Source organism: Bos indicus, chromosome 23, assembly GCF_029378745.1.
Source record: "Bos indicus isolate NIAB-ARS_2022 breed Sahiwal x Tharparkar chromosome 23, NIAB-ARS_B.indTharparkar_mat_pri_1.0, whole genome shotgun sequence".
Classification (NCBI taxonomy): Eukaryota; Metazoa; Chordata; class Mammalia; order Artiodactyla; family Bovidae; genus Bos; species Bos indicus.
The window spans coordinates 21,333,764-21,346,394 of NC_091782.1; the positions used below are offsets into that span (position 1 = coordinate 21,333,764).

The window sequence follows — 12,631 nt, forward strand, 5'->3', positions numbered from 1 at the left end:
AATGTTGTTGTGCTTTACGAGTCTGAACAATTGAATCCTGCCTCCAGTATCAGGGCATCCCCCTGAGATGGAAAAGTGCCTCACTGGTAACTTCAATTTACCAAATCTCCCTGCATGTGGCGGGGATTTTTCACATGGCTCCCATGCTCAGCCCTGACATTTGTCAGAAAGCTCCAGAACATAACTGAGCGCTACCTGGCTCCCCATACTGTCCTTTCCTGTCTCACTGTCTCAGCATCTCTGCTCTCAGAGGACTCTGGGCTCAGTCCTGAGGCCCATGGTGGCTTTGGCTCAGCCACCTTGTGAAGTCTCACAAACATCTCCTGGAACCTTGTCCTCTACTTTGCAATCCTCTCCTCTCTCCTCTCCTCTCAATGTCCTCTTGTTCTAATAATCACAAATTGCACTGAATGCTTTATCAAAATTCTGATGGATACATGACAATTACATGAAGGAAACTCATGTAGAACATACAAAACTGTAAGGAATGACTATGATGAAATTATTATATATGCCTGCTAAGTTGCTTCAGTTGTATCTAACTCTTTGTGACCCCATGGACTGGAGCCTGCCAGGCTTCTCTGTCCATGGGATTCTCCAGGCAAGAATACTGGAGTGGGTTGCCATGCCCCACTCCAGGGGATCTTCCCAACCCAGGGACTGAACCCATCTCTTACATCTCCTGCACTGGCAGGCAGGTTCTTTACCACTAGCGCCGCCTAGGATCTATTGATTTGTTTGCTTAACTTCAAATTGAAGTACTAAATGAAAACTGCCCATTAATTAGAATTTAAAAGATCAACAGAATGTTTTAATTGCTTAGTAAGGTAGATTTCATAATCCACCACATAGTATTTCAGGTCCAACATACAGGCTTCAAACTTTCTTACTCCAAAAAAAGAAAACAAAACAAAAATAACAAGGCACTGATTTACCTCATAAACTTGTTCAGGTCTGTGGTCCCATGAGTACCTAAATTCTGCAACTGTTCCTGTAATTCTTCAGTCAATTGTCCAGTGAATTTGTATAGGTTGAAAATCCCCATTTTCCCTTTCACCGTGATATAAAGTTTCTCGTGCAGTTTTAAAAAGATATTCTTTGCGATGGATGCTATAAACAGAGAAAACACTTTTCAAAAGAAGCAACCCCTTCTTAAAGTAAACAGTCAATATGTCTTGATCAGCAGGAACTAGAGCCAAAGGTGAAGAGTCAACATAGACTGTGAGATGGTGAAAGCCTTAACAAAGTTTGCAAGACCTTCTACCCTCTTTCCAGCTCTCCAATGGTATTTCCAGTGTCTTCGCCCTCCAAATATATATTCCAGGTAAAACACACTCTTTTTTACATCTCACCATCTTCATGAGCTGTTCTATCTGCTCTGAATGTTATCTATTTTTGACAACAACCCTCTCTTCCCTTACACGCCTATAAGATATACATTTCTCCTTCTGACTTCTTTTCTCCTTTAAGTATCTTAAATATTGTCTCCACCAGCAGGATCTTCCTAACTCCATGAATAGCTTTGGCCCCACTGTTTCCCCCACCCCGTTTTTTTTAGACTTTTTTTTTTATGGTGGATCATTTTTAGTCTCTATTGAATTTATTACAATATTGTTTTTGCTTTATGTTTTGGTTTTTTGGCCATGAGGCATGTGGGATATTAGCATCCAGACCAGGAATCAAACCTGCATCCCTTGGATTGGAAGGTGAACGCTTAACCACTGGACCACCAGGGAAGTCCCCACACTGTTCCATCGTTCCCTTTATCTCAGTGTTCATGCTCCTTTCATGACACACCTGGTCTGGTCTGGGTGTTAAAGAGTATGAATTTTTGAACTCATTATTCCTTTATATTTTTCTTTAATCCTCTTTAATTATCTTCAAAATAAGTTTTTTAAAAACTAATTTTTAATTTTATATTTCATCATCCTATTATATGTAGGTTACATTTCACATAAATTAATGAAAAATAATTTGTAGATTTCTTGACTATGTATCATCTCTGTGGTAGGGGTATATTTAAAAGGAATGAGAAGCTGGCTCATGAGTAAATATTAAGATATTTTATCTGTTAAACAGAAATATTTAAACACGAAAGTCCCCCGGGGGGGGCAGGGCTGAAAAAAAAAATGTGATCATTTCAATATACCTCTGATACCTAAGTTGGTATATTTTTCTGAAGGAATATGTGAATTTACAGATCAAGAATCTTCCAAGTATTTATATTTCTTTGATCTGGAATGCCACAGTCAAGAAGCATTCAAGAGTCAAAAATGTTATCAACATGTTGTGATTTTTCATGCAAGCAACAAAAAATAATAATCATGCTATTGATCTAACAGCCTTGAAAACAAACTTTTATGTCTTAATGGCAAGAAATGCATAAAAGAAGCTATAGGAAAAGGAACCTAAGGAAGAAGCAAAAAAAGGAAGCCAAGGGAAAGAAAGATGTTAGAAGCAAGAACAGGCATTGTGAAAGCAGAGAGAAGAACCAGGTGTGAAATGAACCAGCTCTGTATTCCTGGGAAGACAAATGGCCTTAGCATGCATGTTCACATCCTGGGGAGAAATAAAGGCAGACAGTCACACTGAAAGTACGCTGATTGAGTCCAGCAGTCTCTGAGGATGAAGAAAGAAAGGGCACCAATTATATGAAGCCAAGCCCCACTCACCTTAATAACCCTGTGGACTATGTCAGGAAATGCCACAGTAAAGAGCTTACTGGGGCTTCCTTGGTGGACCAGGGGTTAAGAATCTGCCTTCCAGTGGGAGAGGGAGAGGGTGGGAAGATTTGGGAGAATGGCATTGAAACATGTAAAATATCATGTATGAAATGAGATGCCAGTCCAGGTTCGATGCATGATACTGGATGCTTGGGGCTAGTGCACTGGGACGACCCAGAGGGATGGTATGGGGAGGGAGGAGGGAGGAGGGTTCAGGATGGAGAACACATGTATACCTGTGGCGGATTCATTTTGATATTTGGCAAAACTAATACAATTATGTAAAGTTTAAAAAAAAAAAAGATAGTTAACCAAAAAAAAAAAAAAAGAATCTGCCTTCCAATGCAGGGGATGTGGGTTTGATCCCTGGTCAGGGAACTAAGATCCCTCATACTGCGGGGTAACTAAAGGCACACACTGCAACTAGGGAGCCGATGGCACAAAGAGGTCTCCTGCCCTGCAGCAAAAGACGGATCACAGCCAAAATAAAGGAGGGGGGCTCACTCAGTGGTGCAGCATGAGATCAAACAAAGAGCAATAGCCTGTAAAACATATGCACCGCAGCATAAGAGTCAGTGACATCTTGGGGGCTGTTAACAGGATATAAATTCCAATATTTTCCCAAGTAAATGTGAGGTGACCTTATCTTTTACACATGCCTTGTGGAGATCCTAATGTTTGACACTACAAATAATTCATTTTTAGGGCTTGGTTCAGATGGTAAAGAATCCACCTGCAATGCAGGAGACCTGCCTTTGACCCCTGGGATGGGAAGATTCTCCTGGAGAAGGGAATGGCTACCACTTCAGTATTCTTGCCTGGAAAAACCCATGCACAGAGGAGCCTGGCAGGCCACAGTCCATGAGGCCACAAAGAGTTGACACAACTGAGCGACTAAGCACACAATTTGTTTTTCAAAGGCCAAACTCATCACAAACTCTTTTCTATCCCTACTCTAAAGAATAAAATAGTGGGTCTGCCTCATTTTTGCTAGAGGAGTGAAGACGTGCTTGTTACCTAGAACTGCCCTTGGGATTCCATGTTGTATTTCAAATGGCCTATCTGAAAATACTGTTTACCTGTATGATAGACGGGATTTTGCACTGCTAGTTCAAAATTTATTTCTTTGGATTTTAGAAACACATTAATTCCCTCTTCTTCAGTAACAAAGGTCATTCGGGTGCCCATAACAATGACTGTAAATACTGGTCCATACTGAAAGAAAACACATAAGTAGAGATCAGATTAGTAAGCATTTCTAATAGACAAGTTACTGGACATGGATTATGCTTAAGACAGAGGTCCTCAAGAACCCCGATACTGAAATTACAGTCAAGATAAAACTATTAAGATTACGTATAATGTATGTGTGCTCAGTCGCATCCAACACTTTGCGACCCCATGGACTATAACCTGCCAGGCTCCTCTGTCCACGGAATTTTCCAGGCAAGAATACTGGAGTGGCTTTCCATTTCCTAGTAATTAGTTATAAATTTTGATTGATGGAGTGAAATTTAATTATATAAATCCTAATTTATTCTGTCATAATATTTAACCTTCCTTTTGATCGTATTTTTATTTGTTTGCACCTTCCATTCTGGCAGTAGGAAATAATACTCAGAAATAATTGTTAGAAATTAGGTTAAACACTGTGATATTCCAACACTGTTTTCAAGATACCTGGAGGGTTATAAGCAACCTATGGCTGAACTTTGTTCAAGAAAAAAAACTGCTGACTGATTTCATTGTCAATCTCTGGCCACTCAACAATGTCTACAGTAGAAAGTTCTGTAGTGTTCACTTTCTCCCTTTCCAAAATGACTCACCTGTTCACCCTGCCCAACCCTCTCCATTATGAGTGTTCCTGTAACTCACTGGGGAAAAATGAGCACTCTCAGCTTCTCACCACCAGGGCAAAGAATTGTACCCATTTGTACTCATTCTCCATGCTTCCCCTCAAGTCAACAGATGGAGGGTCCTGCCCCTGGGAAATGCCCACTCTCCTTCACTTGTGATTTGGAGTTCACAGTCTCTTTGTTCTTCATGGATACCTTCTCTCTCATACACCATCAGTTGCGCCTTTTCTATCAGATCACTCCTGTTGCTGCTGCTGCTGCTGCTTCTAAGTCGCTTCAGTCGTGTCTGACTCTGTGCGACCCCACAGACGGCAGCCCACCAGGCTCCCCCGTCCCTGGGATTCTCTAGGCAAGAACACTGGAGTGGGTTGCCATTTCCTTCTCCAATGCATGAAAGTGAAAAAGTCAAAGTGAAGTCACTCAGTCGTGTCCGACTCTTTGTGACCCCATGTACTGCAGCCTACCAGGCTCCTCCGTCCATGGGATTCTCCAGGCAAGAGTACTGGAGTGGGGTGCCATTGCCTTCTCCCCAGATCACTCCTAGGAGCCTACAAACATCCTCTAGTGCAGAGTTTGGTTTCAGGGAGTCCACAACTTTACTGGGAGAAAAAGATATTATTTTCACTGGCCTCTAATTATAATTTAACATTTTCTTCAATTATGAATGGAGGCAATAAACCACAATCTTCCCCACAACTCTAACCTCAAAAGAGCTTACTGTTCCAATTGTACTTTTTTAGATTTGGTGTCTATTTGGCATCCATTCATCACAGGGTCAATTACATTAGCTACATTTTCTTTTTTCTTTTTCTATTCAAATGACGACTCTTAAATTCTCTTGAATGTTCTCTAGAATACATTTAAATAACCAGAGGTAAAATACAAAGGGTTGATTAAGATGTATTTTTATTTTCTTAGAATACTCAAAATGAACACATTTAAACACAAACCAATCTCATATTTCAAAGAAAAGTACAGGCAGCACAAATGGAGGAGAACAGGTACCATTACATTAAGAATATTTTAATTGTTTTTAAGCCATACAAGTCTTTCAAATTCCACTAACAAAAAAGCATTTTATAGCTTCTATCCAAAATTTACAGAAGTCCCAAATTGATACGATTCTTTTGTCTTCTTGAGCTATGTTTTCTTATTCATGATGTTCAGTTTTGGAGGCCTCACGATGTTGTTGTTGAGTTGCTAAGTCAAGTCCAATTCTTTTGCGATTCCATGATCTGTATGTAGCCTGCCAGGCTCCTCTGTCCATGGGACTCCCCAGGCAAGAATACTGTAGTGGGTAGCCATTTCTTTCTCCAGGGGATCTTCCCGACCCAGGGATCGAACTGGTTTCTCCTGTACTGGCAGGCAGATTCCTTACCACTGAACCACCAGGGAAGCCCAGTGGCCTCACTACTGGGTAGAAATGGCTCTCTCAGAGCTAGCTGATAATTAGAGAGAGCAAAGGATTCAGCCAACCAGGAACATACCTTTCATATGGAAGTCAACCCATCTTGAGTCTATATCACCAACCCCTTCCTGGTCTAACTCTGACACACCCAAGCCAGTATGATCCCTGCCCTAAATCATCCCAGAAAAAGTCACTGGGCATCTGGAGACCAACCCTAGAGCTCAAAGGCCCAAGAAACTCTTCAGAGTCGTCAGTCCTAAACTGTCCAGCCTGCTTTGCCTTGCTTTCCGGAGGAAACTCCAACAAATGCTGTGCATGGGGCTTTTTCTGTTCCATCTTCTGCATCTTGACTGACAGAGTTCTTTCTGCTGTGGCCTTGCCTAGCACACAGTGACCCTTGCCTTGGACCCATGAGTTTTATAACCTTCTTCCTTCAAAGCCTCATTCTCATTTCCTCCTGTGGCCACACTGACTTTCCCGGACCACATTCAACATGTATATTTTTGGAACCACCACCCATACTTTTACATCCCATTATAGTAAATTGATGCTTTCAAATTGTGGTGCTGCAGAAGACTCTTAAGAGTCCCTTGGACAGAAAGGGGGTCAAGCCAGTCAATTCTTAAGGAAATCAACCCTGAATAGTCATTAGAAGGACTGAATCTGAAGCTGAAGCATCAATACTTTGGCCATCTGATACAAAGAGACAACTCTTTGGAAAAGACCCTGATGCTGGGAAAGACTGAGGGCAGGAGGAGAAGGGGGCGACAGAGGATGAGATGGTTGGCTGGCATCACTGACTCAATGGACACGAGTTTGAGCAAACTCTGGGAGGTAGTGAAGGACAGGGAAGCCTGGCATGCTGCAATTCGTGAGGTGGCAAAGTGTCGGACATGAGTTGGTGACTGAACAACAACAGTTATTATGAATATCTCAAAGTACCGTCAGGCTCATAGTACTTCAATATGAGTCATTTCCAGATCTGCATGGCATGTGATCATTCCGGGAACACACTGTTGGATGCTATTAGGCAATTATGGGCCTAATAGCTGATACCCCAAAATAGTGAAGCCTCATATTTTTCCATTAGTGATGCAGACATCTACGTTGCTTCCCAGGTTCCCTACCTTCAGTGGTTTATTACTGAACACTTAGAAGAAGATGAATCATTTTCATTGTTGAAGGTTTGCTCAAGTGAGAATTCTTAAGTTTCCATCAGGAAAGTGGCCTTTGGCAACATGTACAGGCACTCTGGCCACATTATAGGTAATATTGTCCATCTCACTTGATAGTAAGTCCAAGTTCTAGTTTCTCAAGCCTAACTTTTTAGAGTCACCTCGGACCCTTTTCATTCCTTCACACACCACGTTCCATTCACCAGGAAATCCTGCTGCTTCCACCTTTAAGAGAGATCCAGTCACTTCTCCAACTTCCACTGCTATCACCATGGTACAAGCCAGCAGGGTCTCAAGCGTGAATTCTTACCAAAACCTTCAAATCATCTTTTTTCTTTTAGTTTTATGTTTTTATTTTTAACGGAGTGCCCAAAGTGACCGCTTAAAATTTAAATCAGATCACATTACTCCTCTGCTCAAAACACAAAGTTTCCCACTTCACTCTAAGTTACAATGTTCTCTTAATAATCTGTAATAACCTATATGGGAAAAGAATTTGAAGAAGAATGAATATATGAACATGTATAACTGAATAACTCTGCTGTACATCTGAAACTAACACAACATCGACTATACCCTAATGTGTGCGTGAGTACTTAATTGCTTCAGTCTTGTTCGACTCTTTGCAACCCTACAGACCATAGCCCACCAGACTCCTCTGTCCATGGGATTTCCCAGGTAAGAATACTGGAGTAGGTTGCCATGCCCTCCTCCAGGGGCTCTTCCTGACCCAGGGATCAAACCTGTGTCTTAAGTCTCCTGTACTGGGAGGTAGGTTCTTTACCACTAGCGCCACCTGGGAAACCCCAAAATCTAATCTAAAATAAAAATTAAATTAAAAAAATACACTGACATTTTGATCTGATCAGTTACTCCACAGATATACTGGCACACATAGAAATGACATTTGTTGCTACATTATTTATAATAGTGAAATATGGAAAATAAACCATGTCAATCATTAGATGACTATCTAAGTGAACTATGACTCAAGGAATATTCTGCAGCTTTTAAAACAAATGCAGATGCTTTTGTGTCTGTGTAGGATGAAAGAAAAGAGGGGTAGATTACAAAAATCATATTTTTAAAGGCATCAGAGAGTTGGGGAAATAATAAGATCTAAATGGACTAAAACTCCTCCAAGAATAGGAGTGAACTGATTTAGTGACTAGGTCACTATTTCCCTGGTAGCATCTGTGAATTCTGGGTATGGACCAGGTCAGGTCTGAAATAGGCACATTTGAAAAACCTACAGGTAGTAAGAAATTTAATGCTGAAACATTGAACACTTTTTCCCGAATATTAGGAAAAAGACAAGCTTATCTATGTATACCATTTTTATTCAACGATATATTAGAAGTTTCTCTTTATGTTAGAGAAGGGAACGGCTACCCACTCCAGTATTCTGGCCTGGAGAATTCCAGGGACTGTATAGTCCATGGGGTCGCAAAGAGTTGGACACGACTGAGCGACTTTCACTTCACTTCACTTCTCTTTATGTAAGAAAAAGAAATAAAAGACATAAAGATCAGAATACGGGAAATAAACTTATCTGTTTGTAGGATATATTGTGTATGTCTAAAAATCCTAGGAAATCTACCAAATAACTACTGGAATAATAAGTGAATTTGGCAAGATAAGAGAATACAAAACAAAAACAATTATATCTTTTATGTGCCAGAGTGACATCACTGGAAAACAAAAGTGGAAACAATTTATGGACTTCCCTGGGCGTCCAGTGGTTAACACTCTGCACTTCTAAGGCAGGGGGTGCAGGTTTGATCCCTGATCAGGGAACTAAGATCCCCATATGCCTGCTATGCAGTGCAGCCAAGGGGAATAAAAAGTGAAAACAATTTCTGCAATATCCTCAAGGTATCTACAATAGCCTCAAGAATATTAAATAGTTCAGAAAAATAATTAACAATCACAGGCAAGACTCCCATCATTAGAAACTACAGAATATGCCTTAAAAAGTTATATAACAAATGGGAGATACGGCAGTTATAGAAGACAATAGCATTAAAAAGTCAATTTTTCTGTAGACTTAACAAACTTCCAATTATATTTCCATCAGTTTTTATTACTGATATTGCCAAGCCAATTTAAAAATTTATATTAAAATGCAAATAATCTTAAATGCATTTTCATACTGTTCATGGGGTTCTCAAGGCAAGAATACTGAAGTGGGTTACCATTCCTTTCTCCAACAGACCATGTTTTGTTTTTTTTCTTTTTTTTTTTAAAATTTTATTTTTAAACTTTACAATATTGTATTGGTTTTGCCAAATATTGAAATGAATCCACCACAGGTATACATGTGTTCCCCATCCTGAACCCTCCTCCCTCCCCATACCATCCCTCTGGGTCGTCCCAGTGTAGCAGCCCCAAGCATCCAGTATCGTGCATCGAACCTGGACTGGCGACTCGTTTCATACATGATATTATACATGTTTCAATGTCATTCTCCCACGTTTTGTAAGAACTGTCCACCATGACCCGTCCATCCTGGGTGGCCCTACATGGCATGCATGGCTCATAGTTTCATTGAGTTAGACAAGGCTGTGATCCAAGTGATCAGTTGGGTTAGTTTTCTGTAATTGTAGTTTCCATTCTGTCTGCCATTTGATGGATAAGGAAAAGAGCCTTTGGAAGCTTTCTGATAGGAGAAACTGGCTGCTGGGGAATCTGGGTCTTGCTCTGGTGGGCGGGGCCATGCTCAGTAAATCTTTAATCCAATTGTCTGTTGATGGGTGGGGCTGTGTTCCCTCCCAATTGTTTGGCCTAAAGCCAAACTATGGTAGGGTTAATGCTGGTAATGGCGACTTCCTTCAAAAGGACTTATGCTAGACTACAGAATTCAGTGTCCCTGACTCCATGGCAGGCCACTGTCAACTCACGCCTCTGCTGGTGACTCCTGGACACATACAGACACTGGTTCAGTCTCTTGTGAGGTCACTGCTCCTTTCTCCTGGGTCCTGGTGTGCACAAGGTTTTGTTCATGCCGTCCAAGAGTATGTTTCCCTAGTCCTATGGAAGTCTGGTAATCAAATCCCTCTGGCCTCCAAAGTCAAATTCCCTGAGGGTTCTCAGTCCCTCTCCAGATCCCCAGATGCTGGAAAACCTGTTGTGGGCCCTAGAACTTTCACAACAGTGTGAGAACTTCTTTGATATAACGGTTCTCCAGTTTGTGGGTCGTCTGCTCAGTGGCTCTATGGTGGGACACACACGCAGAGCCTCCCATGTCTGCTGCAGCCTAAGCCCCTATCCCTGCAGCAGGCCACTGCTGACCCATGCCTCCACAGGAGACACCCAAATACTCAAAGGCAAGTCTGGCTCAGTCTCTTGTGGGGTCCCTGCATCCTGGTGCCCACAAGGTTTTGTTTGAGCCACAGTTAGAACTGGTCATGGAACACCAACCGGTTCCAAATTGGGCAAGGAGTACATCAAGGCTGCATATTGTCACCTTGCTTATTTAACTTATATGCAGAGTACATCATGTGAAATGCCCAACTGGATGAAGCACAAGTTGGAATCAAGATTGCCGGGAGAAATATCAATAACCTCAGATATGCAGATGACACCCCCCTTATGGCAGAAAGTGAAGAGGAACTAAAGAGCCTCTTGATGAAAGTGAAAGAGGAGAGTGAAAAAGCTGGCTTAAAACTCAACCTTCAAAAAACGAAGATCATGGCATCTGGTCCCATCACTTCATGGCAAATAGATGGGGGAACAATGTAAACAGTGACAGACTTTATTTTTCTGGGCTCCAAAATCACTGCAGATGGTGACTGCACCCATGAGATTAAAAGATGCTTGCTCCTTGGAAGAAAAGCTGTGACAAACCTAGACAGCATATCAAAAAGCAGAGACATTACTTTGCCGACAAAGGTCCATCTAGTCAAAGCTATGGTTTTTCCAGTAGTCATGTACAGATGTGAGAGTTGGACCATTAAAAAAGCTGAGCACCCAAGAATTGATGCCTTTGAACTGTGGTGTTGGAGAAGACTCTTGAGAGTCCCTTGGACTGCAAGGAGATCCAACCAGTCCATCCTAAAGGAAATCAGTCCTGAATATTCACTGGAAGGACTGATGCTGAAGCTGAAATTCCAATACTTTGGCCACCTGATGCAAAGAACTGACTCATTGGAAAAGACCCTGATGCTGGGAAAGATTAAAGGCGGGAAGAGAAGGGGACCACAGAGGATGAGACGGTTGGATGGCATCACTGACTCCATGGACATGAGTTTGAGCAAGCTCCGGGAGTTGGTGATGGACAGGGAAGCCTGGCACACTGCAGTCCACGGGGTCGCAAAGAATCGGACACCACTGAGTGACTGAACTGAACTGAACTGAATCTTGAATGCCACATCAATGCCAAAATATTCAAAGAATTTTCACTACTTGTTTTAAAGATTTACTATAACTGTATTAGTTTTTATTTATTTACTGTATTTATTTACTGTATTAGTGTTAACAAAGGAGTGGGCATTTAATCAACGGAATAGGATAGAAAGGCTAGACATAGATCTACACGTATATATCAATTAATCTTTGAAATGCTGCAAAAGGCAATTCAGTGAGGAGAGGCAAGTCCTTCAAGAAATGATACTGAAACAACTGGACATGGAGATGGGAAAAACGTAAAACTCATCCCTTCTGTACACGTTACAAAAAAATTAACTCTAAGTGGCTCTAGGACCTAAATGTAAAATAGAAAGCTATAAACCTTTTAGAAGAAAACAGAATAAACTTTGTGACCTTGCTTGGCCTTCTAAGACAAGCTTCCAGAAACATTCCTAAAGATTTATCAAAATCATATATCTAAGGAAGGCTACAGAAGACCAAGATGTATTTATTTAAAAGACAGTATTTTTCATCTATCAAACTACGGTACTTAGTGTGGGCCAGGATATGAGAGTCAGAACTCTCCTACACTCAAAGGAAAAGAAAAAGGATTCTTACATCATTCTTTAATCCTTACATAATCCCTAGGGGCAACACAATAATATAAACAATTTAATGTCCTTTAGGTAGTCTTACATTTAGGTATTTATTCTGATGAGCTGCCCTAGTGGCTCAGAGGTTTAAGCATCTGCCTGCAATGTGGGAGATCTGGGTTCAATCCCTGGGTCGGGAAGATGCCCTGGAGAAGGAAATGGCAACCCACTCCAGTGTTCTTGCCCGGAGAATCCCAGGGACAGAGGAGCCTGGTAGGCTACAGCTCACGGGTCGCAAAGAGTCCAGCACGACTGAGCTGCTTCACTTTCACTTTCAGATGAAACAATCAAGTAAGTGCAAAAACTACAAACAGTATAAACACACAGGAACATACACACAAGACTATTAATTGAAGTATTGTTTGAAATAAAGGAAAAAGTTAGCAGCAACCTATATACTATTTTTGAAAGATATATTTAAAAGTGATTTTAAAGACAAAAACATGTACAACAATGATTACTAATATCC

The 12,631-nt window shown here is 41.2% G+C and overlaps 1 protein-coding gene across 2 annotated transcripts in view; it reads right to left on the minus strand.

Annotated features, from left to right (window-relative positions):
• Window positions 1-12,631, minus strand: part of CYP39A1 (cytochrome P450 family 39 subfamily A member 1) — a 118,901-nt gene that overhangs the window by 105,331 nt on the left and 939 nt on the right. For both annotated transcript variants that reach the window (XM_019986223.2, XM_019986222.2), the window contains exons 2-3: window positions 3,803-3,938; window positions 936-1,110 (exon numbers count right to left, since the gene is read on the minus strand). In XM_019986223.2, coding sequence (XP_019841782.2) covers window positions 936-1,110; window positions 3,803-3,938 — 311 coding nt within the window. The remainder of the gene's footprint in view (window positions 1-935; window positions 1,111-3,802; window positions 3,939-12,631) is intronic.